Here is a 24157-nt window from a genome sequence, read left to right on the forward strand (position 1 = left end):
TTTGAAGTCATTGAAATTTGGAGCTATTGCCCTTTAAAAAAAAAAAAATTATCCCATGTACATTGTGTGATTTACTGACGGTCCCTAACTAGCCCCATAGGGATATCGAATGTCAAACCAAATTGACCATGGGCATTATGATCAAGTCATGTGCATCTGTGCTCGGAATTTAATATTACTTGGGTGCTGTGGGCATGTGGGCAGAATTTAACAAACCCAACCCACGGGAAAGCTTACAGTACCCTTCATTCTGTGACACCATGTTTTCGTATCATTTTGCAAATCTCCGTTTTGGACGAGACTGACTTTATGGCCAAAATTATCCTATTTACACTGTAGTCAATTTTGACAGTAGAATACATGTTTCTTACTCATATCGATGCCACATATTCCATTTTCAAAACGAGAAGTTGCTTTTAGGTGCATTCGCTCTTGAAGTCAGCCGTTTAACACCTCAATAGGAAAATGATTCAGCGCAGATATACAACTAGACTTCCGTTGTTTAAGACAATATTACACTGTATTCATGTCAAATCCGAATGTGTTGTGAGGGGATCTGATCCGTGTGCTTATGGATAATACCGGATCTCACATATATTATTTATTTATACCTACAAATTTTTGCATATTTCAGCTTGTGATTTTAATGTTATGATTCATATTTCAAAGAAACTGATGAATTGCATTGGCTATGATCAGTTCAACACACAGTTGATTTTCAGATGTAGGCTACTAAATAAGTGGTGAAACTATATTTTTCCAACAATTTATTTCAGCCGACCTGTATTGCTTGGACTGTTGCCCAAATATCATTGACTGTAGGCACTTCTAATGTCCAAACTACAATGTAAAAAGGCACACGTGGAAAGTCAGTGGTAGACTTGGCCCTACATTTAGAGACACTTGTGAATGTTAAAAATGTGATTAATATTTTTCTTAATGCTTGTTAATCAAGAACATATTAGATGAGGTCACCCAGCTAGGAATAGCCAACTTGCTGGTGTGGCCAAGGTGTTTAGAGGCCATATAAATCAAGGTGTAGGTCAACACTCCCCTAAAATGTTAGAAAACGACATTTAAAAATTCCCACCTTTCCTCCTTTAACACAAATGTAAACAAGGCAAATGTAATAAAATCACTTTTCTAAACATAAGGCCAAAATATCAACTTTTTAGGAAAACACTGGCCGACCTCAGAGCTGAATTTTAATGGCCTGGAATGTTACGCAGAACGAGAAGGATACCCAAGGATCATCCCCCTCCGACCGCCCACGCGCGGGGGGAGAGAGAAAGTGCTTTGTCAATGTGGACACACGACGCTGGGAGCGGCAGAGATTGAAACAAAGTTTCCAAATATCTCTATCGGAATACAAAAACAGATTCATTCTCTGTTGGATTGTTTAAAAAAAATCGATAATCCCTTCGTCGTAGACGGGGACACTGAAATACAGTAAGTCACGTCGCTACTTTGTAACCCTGTGTGGCACTGATGAACTCGAATGACAACCGTTTCGTCGCTGAGATAGCAATAGCCGTGACTTGAATATCGTCTTCTATGCAACAAGTAGTGGTTTTGAATGGGGTTTTAACTGAAGATATTCAATACTGTTCCAATATTTACACTCTATAGTTACAGAGCACGTAGAGTAGCTTAGTTGGGCATTTAAAAAATAAATAATTAGCAGGCAACTTTCTTAGTTTTCCATCCACTACGGCGCTCGAGCCAAAATTAACAGTCGTTGTGTTTCCCTGGTCTAACGTTTGGTAAGAAACGATCGAAAATTGGATTACGCACATTTTTTATTTTAACGTTGTCTACGGAAGATTACAGCTACGATTTGGTTAATTCAAGGTCCAGGAAGCTATAAAAGCACTAGTGAGAAAAAATTAAATACAAATCACAGTTTACATATTTTAGTGTTAATCCGCAGCCACGGCCTAAATTATTTTGGATGAAATACATTTATCCTAGTCTACATGTGCTTTCCAAGAAATGCAGGATTTACCCACACTAACTCATAAGAGACATACATTCCCGATCATATTCCTGTTTTGGTGACTCAATCATTGAATGCTCCCTTTGGGCAATTGTCAGGCACTACTAGCCTAGATTGCAACATGCACCACACTATAGCCTGGTCCTCAATCTGTCTATTTTTGTCAAAACCGATAAACAGTTCTGTGGTTTTGAGTTTGCTCCTTGTCTGGGTGATGAAGACCGTTATGATATCCTCACTACAATTTAATTTTACCTTCTGTGATTTCTAGGTAATATTTGTTGTTTTCGTGCCTCAGAAGTTTCTTCCTCATTTTTCAGACTTTCCACCCTTAATGCATTTTAGCACTGACATTTTTGGGGAATTAGTTAACCATGGTGGTAAGACTGGCCCTTCACGTGGTCGCAGCATACGCTGTCTGCCTGTCAGTGTGTCTGGTTGCGTCAGTCAGGGGAGATCCCTGCCTCATCATCAGTGAGGTCAACGCAGACAACCCCAAACTGGACACCACTGAGTTCGTCGAACTCTACCACACTGGCGGTCAAAGGGTCTCACTGGAAGGCTACACCCTTGTGTTCTACAATGGAAACGGCAATATAGCCTACAAAGTACTGGACCTGAAGGGCCACATCACAGACGACCGGGGCTTCTTCCTGGTTGGCTCGGTGGACATGCAGCCAAAACCGGCCATCCCCCTCCCACCCAATACCGTCCAGAATGGCCCGGACGCCATCGCGCTATACCACACATCCGCGGCACGCTACGGGGAGAAGATGAATGCCACAGCCGTGGGGCTGGTGGATGCCATCGTGTACATGACGCGGCGGTCCGGGGGTGCGGAGGTTCTGGCCGAGACGTTGACCCCTGGGGTGCCTGCCTTCGTGGAGGATGAGGGGGCCCATGAGGGTGATGAGTCCATCGAGAGGTGCCTGGTCTCTGGGGAAAGCTGGGGCTTCCAGGTGGACCTGCCATCACCTGGCCAACGCAACCGCTGCATCCCCCCTGATCCCATCACTGCCACCACGCGTATCAGCGAGCTGAAGCTGGGAGGGGGGCAGGTGGACGGGTTTGTGGAGTTAAGCGAGTCCCAGGCTGCAGGGCCTCTGGTGCTGCTGGTGCTGGACGGGCGGACGGACACGGTCAGCGAGAGTGTGGACGTGCACACCTCCAGGGAAGGCCTGCTCTCCATCACCATCGACAAGAACAACATGAAAGGTCAGTGAACCTGTACCTGGAGGAGCTCCTACTGGTCTTCAGGGCTGAGAAAAGCTGCTTTTCAAAAGCCAATACTGTCTCTTCATATCTCTTCATTGGGAGGTCTTGCAGAGATTTCTGAGTCAAGGAGCTGGACCTGTAGTATTTTTGTGTGTGAAATTATATCTACCACATTGTTTAACTTCCTGTGTGCAAAAAGTGTTGTGTTGAATTGTTCGTTGGTGTGAAAGCTGTGTTGAGTGATTAAGTTCTACTATGTTGTACATCAGGAGATGAGTCGGGGGCAGTGGCGCTGTACAGTGGCAAGGCCTCTGACTTCCCTGTAGGCAGCCCCCTGAGCCAGACGCAGCCCCTAGATGCCTTCGTGTTCGCTGGACCAGGAAACCAACCCAGCGCCAACCTCACAGAGACCCTTATACCAGGCAGACAGCCCTACCAGCTCAGCGCCAGGTAATCCATCCAGCCACCCACCCAAACTCATCCAGCCAGCCACCCACCCAAACTCATCCAGCCAGCCACCCACCCAAACTCATCCAGCCACCCACCCAAACTCATCCAGCCACCCACCCAAACTCATCCAGCCACCCACCCAAACTCATCCAGCCACCCACCCAAACTCATCCAGCCACCCACCCATACTCATCCAGCCACCCACCCATCAATATATTTATTTGTCTATCTTGGGCTGAAGTACTAACCTTGCTGCTCTTTCTCAGGTTTGGGGAAGGAGGCCTCTACCTCAGTCGCTGTGGTGTGGCCAGTTGGACCAGAGACCCTGGTGTATTCTGGGAAGCGCCACAAACCCCCGGACAGCCCAACCAGTGCCCCTGGCCAAAGATCTGCCCTCACGCCATTGGTGAGTGTTCCATATTTCTCTATCACACTGACACACACCTTTACATTGGTGATGCTTTCGATTGGTGATGCACATTAGTGCTTATAGGCTAGTCAGAGTCAATTAGCTTCTAATCAATCAAAGCCAATTAAATTCAATAAACATTTAGGATAATGAACATAAATCGAATAGAATATAATATCTAACAACATGTCTTTACAAACATGGGTATAAGAGCAACTTAATGTAAGTAGTTATCAAATTGAAGAGACTATAATTTATCCAAATTGTAGTGAGTTTTGACCTGTTGCTATTTGGTAAATCTCCTTTTCCCGCTCTTCAGTGGTCCCTGGGGGTACAGAAGTGCCCCCTCACCTCCCTCCCTGGGGTCGGGGGGACTTTCTGATCAGCGAGGTAAATGCTGACAACCCGGGCTCGGCCGAGGACGGCGAGTTCATCGAGCTGTGGCACCTGTCGGGCCGCCGCGTCTCCCTGCAGGCCTTGTGGCTCCTCCTGTTCAGCGGACACAACAGCAAGCCCTACCGCGAGATCAGCCTCACAGGCCACTTCACCACTGCCCAAGGCTACTTCCTGGTGGGCAGTGATAGGCTTGTCCCGGCCCCCTCGATCCGCCTACCACCCAACACCATCCAGAACGGACCGGACGCAGTGGCCCTGTACCGCAGCCCCTTCGGCCCGCCCTCTGCCTTTCAGACAGGGATCCCCACCAAGGGGTTGCTAGATGCAGTAGTGTACCGTTTGAGGGGCTCGGACAAGGACGCCCAGGAGCTGAGCGATGCGTTGACCCCAGGACAGCTCCCCCTGCTGGAGGACCCGGAAGTGCAGCCCGGAGACGAGGCCTTGAGCCGCTGTAACGGCCTCCTGCCCGCCGACCTGTCTGCTTTCGTGGTGAGGACCCCTTCCTCTATTACATCAGCAGAGGCCCTTAGCTAGAGTATACTGAACAAAAATATAAACGCAACATGTAAAGTGTTGGTCCCATGGTTCATGAGTTGAAATAAAAGATCCCAGAAATTTTCCATGTGCACCAAAAGCTTGTTTCTCTCAAACTGTGTGTATAAATTTGTTTACATCCCTGTTAGTGAGAATTTCTCCTTTGCCAAGATAATCCATCCACCTGACAGGTGTGGCATACCAAGAAGCTGATTAAACTGCATGATCATTCCACAGGTGCACCTTGTGCTGGGGACAATAATACGCCACTCTAAAATGTGCAGTTTTGTCACACACAATGCCACAGATGTCTCATGTTTTGAGGGAGAGTGCAATTGGCATGCTGACTGCAAAAGAGTCCACTAGAGCTGTTGCCAGAGAATTTAATGTCCATTTCTCTACCATAAGTCGCCTTCAATGTCGTTTCAGAGAATTTGGCAGTACATCCAACCAGCCTCACAACCGCAGGCCACATGTATGACGTCATAGGGGTGAGCGGTTTGCTGATATCAATGTTGTGAACAGAATGCCCCATGGTGGGGTTATGGTATGGGCAGGCATAAGCTACGGACAACCAACACAATTGCATTTTATCGATGGCAATTTGAATGCACAGAGATACCGTGACGAGATCCTGAGGCCCATTGTCGTGCCATTCATCTGCCGCCATCACCTCATGTTTCAGCATGATAATGCACGACCCCCATGTCGCAAGGATATCTGCACAATTCCTGGAAGCTGAAAATGTCCCAGTTCTTCCATGGCCTGCATACTCACCAGACATGTCACCCATTGAGCATGTTTGGGATTCTCTGGATCGATGTGTACGACAGCGTGTTCCAGTTCCCGCCAAAATCCAGCAACTTCGCACAGCCATTGAAGAGGAGTGGGACAACATTCCACAGGCCACGATCAACAGCCTGATCAACTCTATGCAAAGGAGATGTGTTGTGCTGCATGAGGCAAATGGTGGTCACACCAGATACTGACTGGTTTTCTGATCCACGCCCCTACCTTTTTTTTAAGGTACATTATCTGTGACCAACAGATGCATTCCCAGTCATTTGAAATCCATATATTAGGGCCTAATGAATTTATTTCAGTTGTCTGATTTTCTTATATGAACTCTAACTCCGTAAAATCTTTGAAACTGTTGCATGTTGCGTTTATATTTTTGTTCACTATAATTACATAAATAAGGAAGCTAAAACAACCATAATATGGCATGCCCTTTGTCCTCAAGGATAATTGCAGTCTTTTCACTATGTTTTATCTCTATTCCGATTTTGTCAACTTATTGGAATGGAACATCTCTGAACTAGGGGTGTGCCGAGTACTCGGACAAAATGAGCATCGTAACGGGGATGGAGAATTTCCCAGATACGAGTATGACGGGTATTTTTTGTAATTATCCGTGATTGGGAAAAAAGTAATTTTCAGCTGCCAGCACGCATCTCTCTTTCACTCAAACAGTGTGAAGCGCTGTGTGCTCTAAACAACTATTGGCTAGTTCTTCTGTCTGTAAAGAAACGGGCGGGGTATCGGTTGAGCCTGCCTCAACGATTGGATTAGAACAAGCCGCTCTCCCTCTGCTCTCATTTCCCCTTTCCCCAGACAGACACTCACACGGTCGTCTCAGGGCACAAGTCTCCCCTTCTCCAAACATTGTGTATAAATCAGAATCTGTAGCTAGTCGTTGTTGTTCAATCTAGTTATTTCCTGTTGTCTTTGCTGAGGCTATATGGTGGTTTTAGTCTGTCTACTTGGCATTGTTTAGTAGGCCTACTTTGTCTGCCCGTATAATTATTCCATTGCTGACGACGTCTGTCGTTATCCAAGCCACTGCTTGCTTGCTATTGTTATTTATTCTCGCCCAGGCATGTTTACTTAGCGACAGATCATTAGAAAATAAAATGACAAAAGTAGATTGTTTGTTTATTTTGATTGATCAAATGTTGTGGCATAAGTGTCGGAAGAGAAGTTTTGCTCCTCTCAAAAGTTAAACAATATATGGGGCAAGCGAATTAGCCTACCTTAATCTAAATCTGTGTCTGGAATCAAATCAGGCAGTAGTAGCCAGCCATGCATTAGGCTATATATTAGCCTATGTCGTTGATAGTTGAATTGGACTAAGTAAGTAAATCATGTGCATTTTCATCTGTCGGGTCGTTTAACAATTTGTGTGAATGAGTGAAGGAACATAACGATGTGCTCTGAGATGCACTCTGGGTGATAGTGCAGTAATGTGTACTTGAGGTATAGGCTTTACCGGCATTTAAAGCTCACTTCCAGGTTTTCCGATCATGAGTAAATCCGATTACGAGTATCAAGTGTGATTAAAATGGATACGATTACGAATGTATGACAACATCGGCACAACCTTACTCTAAACAGTTGTTTTTTGCTCATTGTTTGGCCATTGCGTATCTAGAAAGAAAGCATTTACTTATCTGGCATCTTACTGTGTACTAGAAAGAAGGTGGGTTTTGTACATGTGTAGGAATTCCCATAGCGTGAGAGAAACGCCTGGGGTGAGACCCAATAATACTTATTCCTCCTGAAGTGTACACTCGTTCACTACTTCCCAAAATTCTAAAAGCATTGGATTGGGGGAGGCATGGGCTAGAGGGAGTTTCCACCATATTTCTTATAGCAGTTATTTCCTTTTTAAATAAGTGAAGGGGAGTGAAGAAGTGCACACTTTGGGGAAGAAGGTGATATTTGGGACGTGGCCCCAGTCTGACTATTAGATTAGATAGCCACGGCACCTGTTCAATTGGCAAGCTATTGTACCATTGAATGTCTATCAATTCTATTGTTCTTCAGGTGGCCCCACCCACACCTCTGAGGGAGAACTCTTGTCCCCGCCCACCCCCTCCCCCTGAGGGCGTGGTCATCAGCGAGGTGGGCAGTGCCCGCTGGACCAACCACAGCCGGCAGAGGGGGTTTGTGGAGCTGCTAGGACCGCCCCTGACCTCCCTACAGGGCCTGGTCCTGACAGTGTTTGAAGAGTATCGCACTGGTACGACCATGGCCCTACCTCTGACCAGTATCACTGACCACAACGGCTTCTACCTCATCGGGAACGTCACTGGAGCAGGTGAGAGCAGGGTGATGTTCACTAGGCACAAATCGGAAGAAAATGGTCAGAAATGGGGAGGGACTATTTGCACAACGTTTTGAAGTGTTTTGTTGCCCTAATAAACACTACCCTGGAAAGATAAACGGCACAAAATAAAACTAAATCAAAATGTATTTTTCTCCCTCACCTCCGCTTTTGGTCTATAATCTCCTCTCCGCTATCCCTCTCACAGACCAGGTGTTTCCCCAGGGGGCCACAATTCCGGCCAATGGAGCCGTAGTCCTGTGTTCTGACACAGTCACTGTGTGTAGAGCTGGTACCACCCTAACCAACAGCACTCTCCGAGACACCCTAGTGTTCAGTGATGACCTGAGACTGCTCATTAAACTCTCAGCCACCAGAGGGCAGCAGGTGATGCCTGTACTCAGGTAGGAATGAAATTCACTTGTTTTTACTACTGAGAATAAAACTCTTCGTCAAGGTATATAGGTCAAGTGTAGCTAGACAGTCTTAGGACCCGATTCAATTAGATCTGCTTTAGCCGACATCTGCATAGCTGATGTTTTTACGGTGTCAGAGGTGAAACTGCGTTAGAAAGCTGTTAAATCCACAAGCTGCTACCGGCATTATACCTAAACCTGACATTGGCTGCACTGTGTTGCATTAAGATAAATCCCATGCAGCCTTGTTTACAAGCTCGAACAATGGGATGTGAGATGTAATCTACACCACGATTAGGCTGATTAGAAATTCTAATTATTTTGTTTAATGATTTTGAGCGTCATCATTTCTATTAGGGCCAAGACGATACCAGTATCGCCATATTTTTTCCATGGCAAAAATGAAAACAAGAAGCAGACCAAACTCTTTGGTCCTTTATAAACTTGTTGTATGTAAAATATTGTGTGCTATAGCTTGGAAAATAAATAAATGTGACTCTGGTTTGTTTTCTGTTTTCCTTAAGAAGTTAAAGCCGCTTTGAGTATCGTGATACTGGTATCGTCCCGGCCCTAATTTCTATTTAGCCTACGCTTTCTCGTTCTGAACTTCTAACGCGAGTGGGACGGGTGTGGCTTCGTGACAATGATCACAATAGCAGCTGCTCACCGATTTGACAGCTCAAACGCAGTTCCTCCTCAGACACCTCCAAAACATCAGCTATGCGGGTGTCTACTATCGCCAGTTAACGTCGATCGGATTGAATCTAGGCCTTAGTGTCAATAAAGATACCGTGTGTGCGCGCACGCCTCTGTCTGTACGCTACAGGTCAGTGGAGGAAGGTCCTGTCTCTCTCAGCCGTTGCTCCTGCTGTGAGGCGAGAAGCCCTTCCTCCTGGACCAGCTCCTCCCCCACCCCACGCCTGACCAACATCTGCCCCAGCCCAGCCTTCTCCAGCGACATCGACCTATGCTTGGCGCCCCTCTCCGGTGATTGGCAGGAGCACCCAGGAAGTAAGCCATGTCATCCATATTCCTTGGGAAATTGGCCTTTTTGTGGTGATTCTAAGAAAAGGGAAGTGTCAATGGAAAGTGACGCTAGTAGCACCTATTTATGGACTCACATTTCTGGAAAGATTTGAGGAACGATTCTGTCTGCTGCATGACTAGACAGTTTTTCTGATATAGCGTATTTGAGGTGTTGTATTTTAAGTGCGTAATACTTAATATAATGTTCAATCAAGTGGTCTCAACTCATTGGTATTGCTAATTGCTTATGTACCGTCCTTAACCATACTAACGCTCACTCTTTCCTTCTTTCTCTCTATCCATCTGTTGCTCTCGTTCTGTGTCAGACTGCAGTGGGCTGGTGCAGGGTCACAGTGAGATGGATGTGGCTGGCTACCTGGAAGAAAGATGTCACTGTGGTATCTCTGCCCTCTACCTGCAGGGTGAGACACAACACTCTTGCATTAGAGAGACAAACACACACACACACACACAGTTGCAAACAAGGGCACACTAGTGGAGGCTGGTGACTTAAACATGTTTGGCGGATGGGAGACCCACGGTATAGGCGCAGAACGCACAGAGAGGACAAAGCGTGTTTAAAAAATATTCAAAGACAAATTATTTTGACCTAAAACATTTAATAGACATTTATAGTGAAATACTATGGGGAATGAGAGGGCTACTTACAGTGTGGGGCAGGGATCACCGCAGTGATTAAATGAGGGTATGAGGCATGAGTTGAGGTGTTCAGAGGCTTCAGTGCAGGACAGGCTCATCATGGATGGATGGTGTTGGAGAAGAGCGCAACATTTCCACTGAGGGCAGGACAGGATTTGACTGGGAATACACTGATGTGTAATAATGTCAATTTGTATGTGATTGACTCTACATACAGTAATGAGAGAAAATGGACAGGGCTACTCAGTGCTTGGAGAGGAAACATTCATTGCGCCAGTGGACGAGACGGCACATGAGACATGGCTTCAGTTCATATCAGGAGAGAACTGACACTGGTAGTGGAGTGTTCATCCCCTCTTAATCAGGGAACAGGAGTGGACTTAGCTGTAAATACAAATAGCAGATACATTCCATTACAGCAGCACTAACGTAAGTTTGGGAAACAAGTTTCTCCATGAATTTAAACTCAGACGTCTGAGTTCTCTCTCCTGATATGAGGAAAAGTCTAACACAGACTGCGCATCTTGCCCACTTGACACATCAAAGTAGGTCAAGAAACGTTCCTGAATAAACACCTGATCATCCACATACCTGACGATAACTAACAACTGTGAGCGACAGCTGATGTCTGTAGTTTCATCCATTTGACATGCGAAAAAATTTGCTGCGTTAACCTGACTGTTAATCCCACTCATTCTGAATTGATTCCGACATCCCAGAGAATACAGTAGAAACTTCCATAGGCTCAGCAAGTAAAGCATCATAACGTGCACTTACCTCTGCAACCTCCTTGTTGTTGCCCTTGTTAGCGGAACTTTCCCTCTCATCATGCCCCCTTGCTTTGTCCCGCAACGTAGCGGGACGAAGCAACGTGCCCCCTAAAAGTCAATTCTTACATGCCCAAAAATACAGTATCTCTGTATCTTCTTACCCTTCTCATTGTGTTGCGCTGTTTGAATACGCAGACCTTTGTCCATTACATGATCGCATCTTTTTCCCAGAAGCTTGAATTTGATGCGGGCAATGAAACGGGTTCTTCAACAACAAAAACCCACTACATTGTCGTAAGCGTTAGCTAGCCATTCTGGCAGATAAATCTGCGCTCTGGCAGCTAGCTAGCTAGCTACTTGCTACTAAAGTTAGCAGGGCAAATTTGAAATAAATGGCACTAACTCGACACAAGTTTTTAAATCACACATGCGTAGTAGTACGTTCATTCTCTGATCCTTTGATTGGATGGACAACATGTCAGTTCATACTGCAAAAGCTTTGATTGGTCTGAGGACGTCCTCCGGAAGTCGTCATAATTGCCATGTAGATCTATGGAAGGGGGCAAGGAGCACAAGCCTCTAGGTTTTGTATTGAAGTCAATGTAGCCAGAGGAGGATGGAAAATAGCTGTCCTCCGGCCACATCATGGTGCTACCCTAGACAGTGCTGTTGAGACTACTGTAGACCTTCATTGCAAAACTGTGTTTTAATCTTGTATTTGGTGCCGTGAATATATTTTGTATAGTTTCATCTAAAAATGATAACTTTTTTTTGTTATTCCGGATGGTCCTCCCCTTCTTCCTCCTCTCATGAGCCTCCACACAGGCACACGCATAATACATTTCCTCATTTACAGTGGGGAAAAAAAGTATTTAGTCAGCCACCAATTGTGCAAGTTCTCCCACTTAAAAAGATGAGAGAGGCCTGTAATTTTCATCATAGGTACACGTCAACTATGACAGACAAATTGAGGGAAAAAAATCCAGAAAATCTAATTGTAGGATTTTTAATGAATTTATTTGCAAATTATGGTGGAAAATAAGTATTTGGTCACCTAGAAACAAGCAAGATTTATGGCTCTCACAGACCTGTAACTTCTTCTTTAAGAGGCTCCTCTGTCCTCCACTCGTTACCTGTATTAATGGCACCTGTTTGAACTTGTTATCAGTATAAAAGACACCTGTCCACAACCTCAAACAGTCACACTCCAAACTCCACTATGGCCAAGACCAAAGAGCTGTCAAAGGACACCAGAAACAAAATTGTAGACCTGCACCAGGCTGGGAAGACTGAATCTCCAATAGGTAAGCAGCTTGGTTTGAAGAAATCAACTGTGGGAGCAATTATTAGGAAATGGAAGACATACAAGACCACTGATAATCTCCCTCGATCTGGGGCTCCACGCAAGATCTCACCCCGTGGGGTCAGAATTATCACAAGAACGGTGAGCAAAAATCCCAGAACCACACGGGGGGACCTAGTGAATGACCTGCAGAGAGCTGGGACCAAAGTAACAAAGCCTACCATCAGGGACCAGGACGACTGATCCGTGTAAAGGAAAGAATGAATGGGGCCATGTATCGTGAGATTTTGAGTGAAAACCTCCTTCCATCAGCAAGGGCATTGAAGATGAAACGTGGCTGGGTCTTTCAGCATGACAATGATCCCAAACACACCGCCCGGGCAACGAAGGAGTGGCTTCGTAAGAAGCATTTCAAGGTCCTGGAGTGGCCTAGCCAGTCTCCAGATCTCAACCCCATAGAAAATCTTTGGAGGGAGTTGAAAGTCCGTGTTGCCCAGCGACAGCCCCAAAACATCACTGCTCTAGAGGAGATCTGCATGGAGGAATGGGCCAAAATACCAGCAACAGTGTGTGAAAACCTTGTGAAGACTTACAGAAAACGTTTGACCTGTGTCATTGCCAATAAAGGGTATATAACAAAGTATTGACAAAACTTTTGTTATTGACCAAATACTTATTTTCCACCATAATTTGCAAATAAATTCATTAAAAATCCTACAATGTGATTTTCGGGATTTTTTTTTCTCATTTTGTCTGTCATAGTTGACGTGTACCTATGATGAAAATTACAGGCCTCTCTCATCTTTTTAAGTGGGAGAACTTGCACAATTGGTGGCTGACTAAATACTTTTTTCCCCCACTGTATATACACGCACATAACATTGTGCAATACTCCGTTTTTTTGTCATCCAATGTTGAGGATGTGGGATTTGGTTTTATGTTTCCTAGGATAGTAGAGTAATTTCTGTGTGTGTGTGTGTGTGTGTGTCAGTGGCCAACTTCTCCTGTGCGGCCGGGTGGCTGCGTGTGCGGGGAAACATCCAGGCCCTGTCGGACCACCAGAGGGCCCTCATCCTCCAGACCTCCCCCACCCAGGGGGACACCTGCACCGGCCCGGCTACTGACCGACACATGAGCACTGGTGAGCCCCCCGCCTGAACAACATTCACTAACCTGGGTTGTGTTCACTAGGCACGAAACGGAAGAAAACTATCCGAAATGGGGTAGTTCTCTTTCAATTATTTGATTCGATATCTCGCATGTGGGGATTCGCTAGGATCACCTACTCTCAATAGAACCTATCAAAAGTGTCTGTTGGAGAGTAGGGTGACAAATGAGGTGAGCCACTCTTTCCCACACTCTGGTTATTCTGGCTTCTCTTCCTCACGAAGAGCATTACTACTATAGCGCTCCTCAGATCGACTGGTCCCTGTTTTCCTGCTTATCTGCTCACAAGTGAACCGTGAAGGATATTGCTGCCTAGTGTAAGTCTTCAGACTCTGTTGAGAGGTTGAGTACTGTCTGGAAGGTTTTTGTTTCATGTAGAAATTCCTTTTCTACTTCTCAGTCTCCGTGGTAGCTAGCTTCACGGCTAGCTATTAAGACTCGGTTAAACCACGCTGCAAGGCCAACTTGGCTAGCTCACTGAGAGGTAAGCTGACCTCACTAGCATATCTTACCTGCAACACGGTAGCGTTGCTAGCTTCCTTCTCTCGTCTAGTTTAACCTACGTTCACCCGTTGTGTTAACTAGATCGACCGTCTCAGCCTCACAGCTGCTTTGGTCGCGGAACAACACTCTGAAGGCTAACTCTGCCCCCACGCTATTTCCTGCAGCCCGCACTGAGCTAGCCACGGCACACCTCCACCATGAAGTAGCTGCTAGCTAGCTAACACCCCACTAGCCTCGCGGCTGTAGCGTTCTACTGTGCTTATCATTGCTATCTGTTAGCCGCAAGGCTTCAAACTAGCTAGCTTATTACGCCATTTACACAATCTATTATTTGCTAGTCACCAGCCGCAAGGCTTCTAACTAGCTAGCTTACGCCATGAGTCTCTCTGTCCCCCTAGCAAGCCTTGTTCCTCACAATGGCCACTGCTATCCCAGGACGAGCGTAGCACAGCACTCGAACCCCCACGTTTTTGTGCTTGCAGTTCCATGATTGCCAACCTCTACGCATCAATTGCATGGGTAAGGAACATGCCCAAGAGGCGCTCGACGACCCTGAGACCTGCAGCACTGCAAACTGCTGATGAGGGCAGGCCTGAAGAGGAGGCTTAAACATGCTTCTATCTAGGTATCCCCTCTTGCCTCCGAGCCAACAGCGACAACTGAGGCTCAGCTCCTCGCAACCGAGCCCAGTTGGGGCGAGGCCATGGATAGCCTTGACTCCCTCCCCTCACTGTCTGACGACGTAGTGTCGGGAAGGCGAGTTAGGGGATGACGATGGGAGTAATCTCACAGATCCTCGAGATAGCTCAGGAGATGGGGGATGACGACCCCCATTCTCCCGCCCTCTCATGCCCGCAGGCCTGACGGCCCGAGTGTGGTGGAGTTGCCCCTCTGTTTGGAGTTTGGGCTCCTTCATGTCTGCAAGCGGACCGCGGCCAGACTTGGCATCGCGTGGCCGTCTCCTGTGGGGGCTCAGGACCCGTTAAGGGACCTATACGACGGGAAGAGACTCCCGTCTTATACAGCCCTAGTAAAATAACTGCTCCCCGCAGGGAAGCTTAGAGCTTGTGGGATAAACCCCTCACTAGCAAGATTCTTGCTAGGGATACCCTGAGCTTGGACATCCACAATATGGAGGAATCTGGTTTTTGCAACCCTCCCACGGTGGAGCCGTTTGGGAAGAGATCTGTATGATTACAGACCTAAACCTCCATGTCTGCCGTGGTGCCATTAAAGGCTGTAGTGGTACCATGAGCCTAGCGGTGGTGGGAGAAAGGGTGCTTTGGCTGAGCTTATCCAGCTTAACAGAAAGAAATGCAGCAGTCTGCCAGGACTCAGGCTAGGCCCCTGAAAATGGCCAAACCTGTAGGGAAGCAGTCTTATGCCGCAGAAAGGATCTGCCCCTCTAAGGGAGGTAAGAAGGGTTCGGCCAACCTAGGGCACAGCCCTCTGCCCTACCCTCTCTCTTTTTGGGTTTAAAGGGGAATCAAATGTCAAAATGCGCACCTCTCCCTCAGGGAGAGTGAGGTTGAACTAGTGTGAGCTACGTCATCAGGTTATGCAGGCCCCTCCCCCACTTTGTGGATTAACGCAAATCTACATAATATGGCATATGCATTTAATGTGATACATTTGGTTGAATGGTTCACCATTTTACCTTTTCTGAATTCTCTGCCAAGCAAGGAGAAAAGGAGCCGACCTGACCCTTGCCTCCCACTTTTACATTGCAACCCCATTGGACATCATTCCACCTGCCAATCAACATTGTCTATCTCTGACTGTAGGCTACATCCCTTGTTGTATGGTGTGATCATATCATTATGGCAAAATCTGTCTACTAAAATGAAAGGGAAGACTAGTGACTATTAGACTTGGGCGGTATACCAGGTATTTGTCAATACCGTTGAAACTTTCTTTGAAGTGTTTTAATACATTTTTAATATTTGTAGCTACTTTAAGTAAATACCTGCAGTCAACTTGTGCAATACATTAGGCGATAAAGAAGATTGTGTTCTTCAGTTCACCTGAATGACGTTGTGTGATCGAGCAGTTTGCTGATGTCAACGTTGTGAACAGAGTGCCCAATGGTGGGGTTATGGTATGGGCAGGCATAAGCTACGGACATCGAACACATTTGCCTTTTATCAATGGCATCCCATGACGAGATCCTGAGGCCGATTGTTGTGCCATTCATCTGCCGCCATCACCTCATGTTTCAGCATAATAATGCATGGCCACATGTTGCAAGGATCTGTAACATATTTCCTGGAAGCTGAAAATGTCCCAGTTCTTCCATGGCCTGCATACTCACCAGACATGTCACCCATTGAGCATGTTTGGTATGCTCTGGATCAACGTGTATGACCGCGTGTTCCAGTTCCCGCCAATATCCAGCAACTTCGCACAGCCGTTGAAGAGTGGGACAACGTTCCACAGGCCACAATCAACAGCCTGATCAACTCTATGCGAATGAGATGTGTCGCGCTGCATGAGGCAAATGGTGGTCACACCAGATACTGACTGTTTTTCTGATCAACCTTTTTTAAAGGTATTTGTGACCAACAGATGCATATCTGTATTCCCAGTTGTGAAATCCATAGATTAGGGCCTAATGAATTTTATTTCAATTTACTGTTTTCCTTATACACTACATTGCATTCGGAAAGTATTCAGAACCCTTTTTCCACATTTTGTTATGTTACAGCCTTATTCTAACATGGATTTAACAATAGCTATATCATCAATCTACACACAATACCCCATAATGACAAAGCAAAAACAGGTTTTAGATATTTTTGCAAATGTATAAAAAAACAGATACCTTATTTACATAAGTATTCAGACCCTTTGCTATGAGACTCGAAATTGTGCTCAGGTGCATCCTGTTTCCATTGATCATCCTTGAGATGTTTCTACAACTTGATTGGAATCCACCTGTGGTAAATTCAATGGATTGGACATGATTTGGAAAGGTACACACCTGTCTACATAAGGTACCACAGTTGACAGTGCATGTCAGAGCAGAAACCAAGCCATGAGGTTGAAGGACTTGTCCGTAGAGCTCCGAGAGACAGGATTGCATCGAGGCACAGATCTGGGGAAGGGTACCAAAACATTTCTGCAGCATTTTGGTACCCTTCCCCAGATCTGTGCCTCGATGCAATCCTGTCTCTCGGAGCTCTACGGACAATACCTTCGACCTCATTGCTAGGTTTTTGCTCTGACATGCACTGTCAACTGTGGGACCTTATACAGGTGACTGCATTTCCAAATAATGTCCAATCAATTGAATTTACCACAAGTGGATTCCAAGTTGTAGAAACATCTCAAGGATGATCAATGGAAACAGAATGCACCTGAGCTCAATTTCGAGTCTCATAGTAATGGGTCTGAATACTTATGTAAATAAGCTATTTCTGTTTTTTATTTGTAATAAATTAGCAAACATTTCTAAACATGTTTTCTAAACCTGTCATTATTGGGTATTTTGTGTAGATTGATACTGTACTGTATATTCGACTACCTTGAGTATTTGAAAAGTTGGTATTTTCAAATAAGCTACAGGTCTGTTGACTATTGTGCTTAAGATCTGTTCAGATCCCCTTTGGATTTCTTCACATTTTGTGTTACAATGTCGGATTAAAATGGAAGAAAAATTCAAACATAAAAAAACAACAACACTAATACACCTTGATTAGATAAGTATTCACCCCCTGAGTCAATACATGTTAGAAACACAGTTGGCAGTGATTACAGCTGAGTCTTCTTGGGCAAGTCTCATAAGAGCTTTGCCACCTGTATTGTGCAATATTTGCCCTTTTTTTATTTATTATTTTCGAAATTCTTCAAGAACTGTCAAGGTGTTGGGATAACAATTTTCAAGTCTTGCCATAGATTTTCAAGCAGATTTAAGTCAAAACTTTAACCTGGCCACTCAGGAACATTCACGGTCTTCTTGGTAAGCAACTCCAGTGTAGATTTGGCTTTGTGTTATAGGATATTGTTTCCTCTAGGACACTTTGCATGTGCTTAGCTTCATTCCGTTTCTTTTCATCCTGAAAAACTCCCCAGTCTTTGCCGATGTCAAGCATACCCATACCATGATGCAGCCACCACCATGCTTGAAAATAAGGATGCAGGTACTCAGTGTTGTGTTGGATTTTCCCCAAACATAAGGCTTTGCATTTAGGCCAAAAGGTGTGTTCCTTTGCCGTGTTTTTGCACTATTACTTTAGTGCCTTGTTGCATACATATGCATGTTCTGGAATATTCTCTATATTTGTATTATTTTCACTCTGTCATTTAGGTCATTATTGTGGAGGAACTACAATGTTGTTTATCCATCCTCAGTTTTCTCCCATCACAGACATTGAACCAGGGGTGAAAGTAGATTTAATTTCTTCCCGGTACAGGACCTCCTATGTGTGCACGCACATGCACTCAAAAATTGTATGGACGTTCTGCCGCCCTAGGCGAGACAAATGGCCACCCCCTCCTGTCCCCACTAAACTATAATAGTGTACAGCAGGGTTTGGCCTTGGGCCAATTTTGTTTCTCAGCTAATAGTCAGCAGAACATAATAGTAGCCCAATTAAATGGCCTATGCTACAAAATAATCAACATTTTTAACACATCTGGTTAGTAGGCTATATAATCAGTTCAACATCAATAACATATCTTAACATGTTCAATCTGATTACACTGACAAAATCACCCATGTCTATTTGAAATTTGTTTTTTAAATATTTCTTTGTGCATTAATTGGGGGAAAACTGCTTGCAATCAAGAGAAAATGTCGCTCTGAAAAAGTCTCAAAAGTCTCAGTAGATAATAAAAATGATACGTTTCAGGGAAGAATGGACAGAGAAATAGGCATTCTTACTGTATTTCACCAGTGTCAAACCAGAGTGTCTTGTTTGCAACGAAACAGAAGTGCTTCCTTAAAAGCTGCCTGGGTTTAAACATTTTCTCTTTTCAGAAAGTGAAAAGCTTAATAGGGACAAAAAAGTCATTTTCTTTTTGTCAATTTTGAAGGCACAGCTCAGCCTCAGAATGTCAGAGACTAATCAATGAATCCCCATATGCATTAGTCACTACTTTTGTGGGCGTTGTAAAGCTTGTTTCTAGCATAAGGGCATCATGGAGTTAAGCATTGCTATAGAACGCTTTATATTATCTGGATACACACCAAGCCTTTCCCAAACACGGTATTTAAGGAGTGCATGGTGACGGTATTCAAGGATTTGGCTACACGACAAATCTATGGATAGCATAATTGCATCTGTCAAATGGGTAGGGCCTACCTCTTATTTTTTGAATAGGAAGAAATGGGCTCCAACAAAGCCCTCTGTTTTTTAGGTAAGTTGAAATGAAGACAATTGTTGAAATGAATTACTTTCAGCACCATTTGCTGTCCACCTCGGTTTGATTATACTGCAGCCGCTCCAAAGCTAATGTCTGCCCGCTTGCCTTTTTAGTAGACCCTTCACTGCACACTCTCTCCTCATTAATAAGTTAATGATTGAAAAAGTGTCTCATGACATTGTAATACATTTGGTCTCCAGTCTATGGGTTACAGAAAAGCCACATAGGGCTTTTTTTAAATGTTACGTTTGGTGGAGCGCCGCAGCGCTGCGTCTCTCCAACAGCTGATGCGCGCTGGGCATGGTCAAGCTAAATATACTGAACAAAGATATAAACGCAGCATGCAACAATTTGAAAGATTTTACTGAGTTACAGTTCATATAAGGAAATCGGTCAATTGAAATAAATGAATGAGGTCCTAATCTATGGATTTCACATGACTGGGCAGGGGTGCAGCCATGGGTGGGTCTGGGAAGGCATAGGGTTATCCACTTGGGAGCAGGGCCCAGCCAATCAGAATGAGTTTTTCTCCACAAAAGGGCTTTATTACAGACAGAAATACTCCTCAGCTTCATCAGCTGTCCAGGTGGCTGGTCTCAGACGATCCCGCAGGTGAAGAAGCCGGATGTGGAGGTCCTGGGCTTCCGTGGTTACACATGGTCTGTGGTTGTGAGGCCGGTTGGACGTACTGCTAAGTTCTCTAAAATGACGTTGGAGGCGGCTTATGGTAGAAAAATTAACATTACATTCTCTGGCAACAGCTCTGGTGGACATTCCTGCAGTCAGCATGCCAATTGCACGCTCCCTGAAATTTTGACATCTGTGGCAATGTGTGACAAAACTGCACATTTTAGTGTCCTTTTATTGTCCCCAGCACAAGGTGCACCTGTGTAATGATCATGCTGTTTAATCAGCTTCTTGATATGCCACACCTGTCAGGTGGATTAATTATCTTGGCAAAGGAGAAATGCTCACTAACAGGGGTGTAAACAAATTTGTGCATAACATTTGAGAGAAATAAGCTTCTTGTTGTGTGTGTAGAACATTTCTGGGCCCTTCTCTCTTTGACAATGTCCTGCAGGATATTATTTTGATTTATAATGTCGAGGGTGATGGCCTTCGGCGGGGCCTCGAAGGGCCCTCTCCTACAGAGGAGTTTACCTCTTGGGCACTGTTTTTGGGACATATCTCATTAAACTGAGATTGTGTGCTCCATGTATTGGGCTTCCCCTCACCCCCCCCCCCTCCAGATGGGTTTTTTTCTGCACCTTGCCGCATACTCCCTCGGTTTCGGGTCCTCTGAGGGTTGTTGGTGTTGGGACTTGGCTTCGGACAGCATGTCTTTGCGATACGGAGTTGGCCATATCCCAACATGTGAGATATCGAAATGAATAATTGAAAGAGAACTTAAACTTGCGTAAACCTGGTTCTCTGATTTATTATTTGTGAGATATCTCCCCGCATTCCCCTGCTCGCAAGATAAGCATGTTTGAGAATAACCAGAAGGTGAGGTGCTCACCTCATTCGCCACTCTTACCTGTCTGTCTCCAACAGACGCTTTTGATAGGTTCTTCCGAGAGTAGGTGATCCTAGCGAATCCCCACATGAGATATCTTACTCATGATATCAGAGAACCGGGATTATACAAGTAACCTTACGTTTTCATTTTTGGCTGCACAGTGTTTTGAAATGTTTTGCTACAGTTTGCCCTATTGAACACAACCCTGGTCTTAACCCAGCACACGCAACCAGCCTGAACACACCACACTTATAAAGCTTTATTGAAAACCTGGACATAGCTTTCTTGATATGTGTGAGCAAACATGGCTGAAAATTACCCAACACGATTGGAGGAAATATCTCATCGCCTTAACACGGGTGTATTTACTAGTAAGCAAACTGAACTAAACAGAAGCAAACGGACAGAAACGGGGAGGGACCTTCATGAATTTGTCCAATAGAAACTGTAATTTTCGTTGCAAAATTGTTTCCATTTGGAGTAAACTGTTGTTTGTAAAGCGTTTTGCTACGGTGCAAAATGTTTTGCTACAGTCTGCGACTAAGGAATACACCCCCGTACACACAACTTAACACCACACACTGACCACTAGAGTTGAGTTGTAGAAGGCCTAAGTACAAATGAACTAACAGCGAATGAAGACTAAGGATATTGGTAAACAGCCAATCAAAGCCAAGGATATTGGATGGAATGAAAAAAATAAAAAACACAGGACAGCGCTGGAGGCATTGAGTTTAATCCTCCTGCATTATACTGTATTTTCACAGATCAACTGTACCCTTAATCCAGTGGGATAGATTATCTATAGTTGCTGCGTCAAGATTTATTATTTCAGTTATTCAACTGTGGAAATATGTGCAAAGGTTTCCAATGAAGGACTGATTCGTAACTCACGTTTTCCCATTATTGTCCAGAAGGTGGCGATCTTTGTAGAGCTTTAGACATAGCCAATGGTCATACCAGATATTGGAGACTTCAGATATGAGTTCATGAACCCTAGCATGCAAAGAGCTCTCCTGATGTTTTTGTAAGGTAAGCATGGCTGACAACATTTGTGAGTCGAACATGCTCATTTTGGGAGCATAGTTTCAGTGCGCAGGTTTATTTCCAATGGGCTGGTTTCCTAGACACAGACTAAGCCTTCTCTGTAAGCTTAGAGAATCTCCATTTAAATGGCCTTTTAGGGTTAGCTGACTGATGGTTGTGGTTCTTTTCAGAGTCTGCCCTGGTCCTTCATATTGGCCTGGTGCTCGGAGCTCTACTGCTGCTGGGACTGGGAGCAGCCATCTTTACCTACCTCTACAAAAAGAGGTGAGACTATACACAACCACACATTCAGGCCACACGCATACAGTCTCGAATGTGCGTGCTCATGTACGCACACATCCTGCCTCAGTGGTTAAGTGAAGAGGCATCATTTCACTGTATGCAGCTGTACATAATAGTTACACAGATGGCCCTTTTACTCCAATGTGAATAGAAACATGATTAGCTGTCATTTTCTTGGCTCAACATCACCCTTCTGACGAAACAATATCATTGAATTCCTTCACTTAATAATTGTGCCATTGTAGCAGTTGTCAAAAGCTGTGTGCGTGCTTTTTGTCTTTAGGCGACCACTGGACTATTACTCCATGGAGTTGAATGAACATGGAGAGGGACTTTCTGAACTTTAAGTGTGTTTGTGTGTGCGTGCATGTGAAGGAGCATTCTTTAGCACTGGTGAGTGAAGGGAAGTTGTCCTGCCGTTTTTTTTCTTCAAACATTGTGTTCTTCTGTCTGTGGTTTTGAATGGGGATCTCCCACTAGATAAGGGACCAGCACCATTTTTGTAAATTGCCATGCTTTTACATTCCCTCCATCATAATTCCCAGTTAATGTTGCACTAGTTTTACTACTATGTCATAATCATGGTTTCACTGTTCTGTGCCTACATTTTTTTTTGTAATGTTCTCTTTTTATTAAACATATCTGAAAGTGTATGAAGTAACAAGACTACAAATCTAAAAACAATCATGAGTTACCGGTACTGAAAGTTCTGTTGATTTGTTTGGTTAAAATGTGAATGCTTGTGATGAACCAGTGATTAGTCTGTAACTTTTTTTTTTTTTTTGTCTTATTTTTTACATTTGGCAGAATACATGTTTACATTCTATTAGTTGAGGAATAGAAAAGGAATACGAAAGACCATATGGAGCCTCTCTCCTCTCCTGGAGCTATGGAATCCTTTATAAGCACAAAGCCCCCCAAAACTGTTACAAATGATTCAAGATTGGTCAGTATTAATTTGAAACTGTTTGTGTCCTAGCTGGCTTGCAAACCGCTATTGTGCTTTTTTACTTTTATATGAGATCAAAAAGGCCCGATCTGATGAGTATTTTGTAGAGAAGAACTATAGCAATGTCTGTGAGAGCCTTGTGTGTAAATTTGTTTTAAATGTTCTCAGGGGGAACCTATATGCAGAAGCAACCATGAATACAACTAATCACATGAAAAAGGGTATTTACTGTTAAAGAAGTAATTATAGGTTTGCCGAAATGTTCATGATCAAATTCAGAGCAAAAACCAGGCTGTCCTTTTGTATTCAGTTCTATTCTTTTCAATCTGCTGGAAGTGCATTGACTTTGATCAGCTCCTTGACATGGAATATAATAAGACAGTGGTTTCCAACGATTTCAATGACTGCCCTACACAACACAATCACTCCAGTCCTTTAAAGTTTAGTGGTCATAGCACAGCCTTGTTTTTGCCCTAGATTTGCTCTTTTTAAAAGAATGGAACAGTTTGTGGCTTTGCTATCAAAATAGTTGTTAAACTGCTTTGAAATGTCTCATTGTTTTGTTTTCATGGCCAAATGTATCTAGATCAATACTTTATGTAAAGGTTAGACATTTGAAGAATGTGTCCTTTTATTGCTCTTTTTAAACCACTTAATCGTGTTAGTACATTTCAATTGAATGCACTTTGGTAGATATATTTTTTCATGCCATGTAGCTAAGTTTGTATTCAAATAAATAGATTTTTCTTTAGATGTATGAACATCTTGTCTGGATTTCCTTTTCTAATCCTTTTCCACTGTCGGTCAACAACGCCACCTCACCCTCTCCCTTTCCATCTCCCCCCTTTCCTCTCCCTCTACGTTTCCCTCCTGTGTTGTGTCCCTGTAAAGGGGTTGGAGTGGACGTAATTACGTCCTCCAGCGATTTAAAAAAAACTTTTACTGTTGAAAAGCGATACCCCAAGTATAAATAGAGGAGTACACACCCTAAAGGGTAAAATAATGTTTTTAGTAAAAACATGTTTAGACACAACTGCAAACTTC

The 24157-nt window shown here is 44.3% G+C and overlaps 1 protein-coding gene across 2 annotated transcripts; it reads left to right on the forward strand.

Moving 5' to 3' along the window:
- The first annotated feature begins 1281 nt into the window (after positions 1-1281).
- Positions 1282-23874, forward strand: si:ch211-183d21.1. 2 transcript variants are annotated; one of them, XM_041877423.1, is made up of 12 exons: positions 1282-1449; positions 2268-3211; positions 3481-3661; positions 3928-4067; positions 4390-4955; positions 7827-8100; positions 8315-8510; positions 9349-9533; positions 9875-9970; positions 13273-13422; positions 22053-22146; positions 22448-23874. In XM_041877423.1, exons 2-12 carry the CDS (start codon positions 2371-2373, stop codon positions 22509-22511), a joined length of 2787 nt encoding a protein of 928 aa, XP_041733357.1. In that variant the 5' UTR covers positions 1282-1449; positions 2268-2370; the 3' UTR covers positions 22512-23874. The 2 variants fall into 2 exon arrangements, with proteins under 2 accessions (XP_041733357.1, XP_041733363.1); XM_041877429.1 differs by having other exon boundaries at positions 2317-3211.
- Positions 23875-24157: the final 283 nt, after the last annotated feature.

This window comes from Coregonus clupeaformis, chromosome 1 (assembly GCF_020615455.1).
Source record: "Coregonus clupeaformis isolate EN_2021a chromosome 1, ASM2061545v1, whole genome shotgun sequence".
Classification (NCBI taxonomy): Eukaryota; Metazoa; Chordata; class Actinopteri; order Salmoniformes; family Salmonidae; genus Coregonus; species Coregonus clupeaformis.

Excerpts from the sequence above, each read along its gene's own strand:
- si:ch211-183d21.1 (XM_041877423.1), top strand. The coding sequence starts at position 2,371 with ATGGTGGTAAGACTGGCCCTTCACGTGGTCGCAGCATACGCTGTCTGC. Across the intron at positions 4,956-7,826 it reads CCGACCTGTCTGCTTTCGTG|GTGGCCCCACCCACACCTCT; the intron begins GTGAGGACCCCT and ends ATTGTTCTTCAG. Across the intron at positions 22,147-22,447 it reads ACCTACCTCTACAAAAAGAG|GCGACCACTGGACTATTACT; the intron begins GTGAGACTATAC and ends TTTTGTCTTTAG.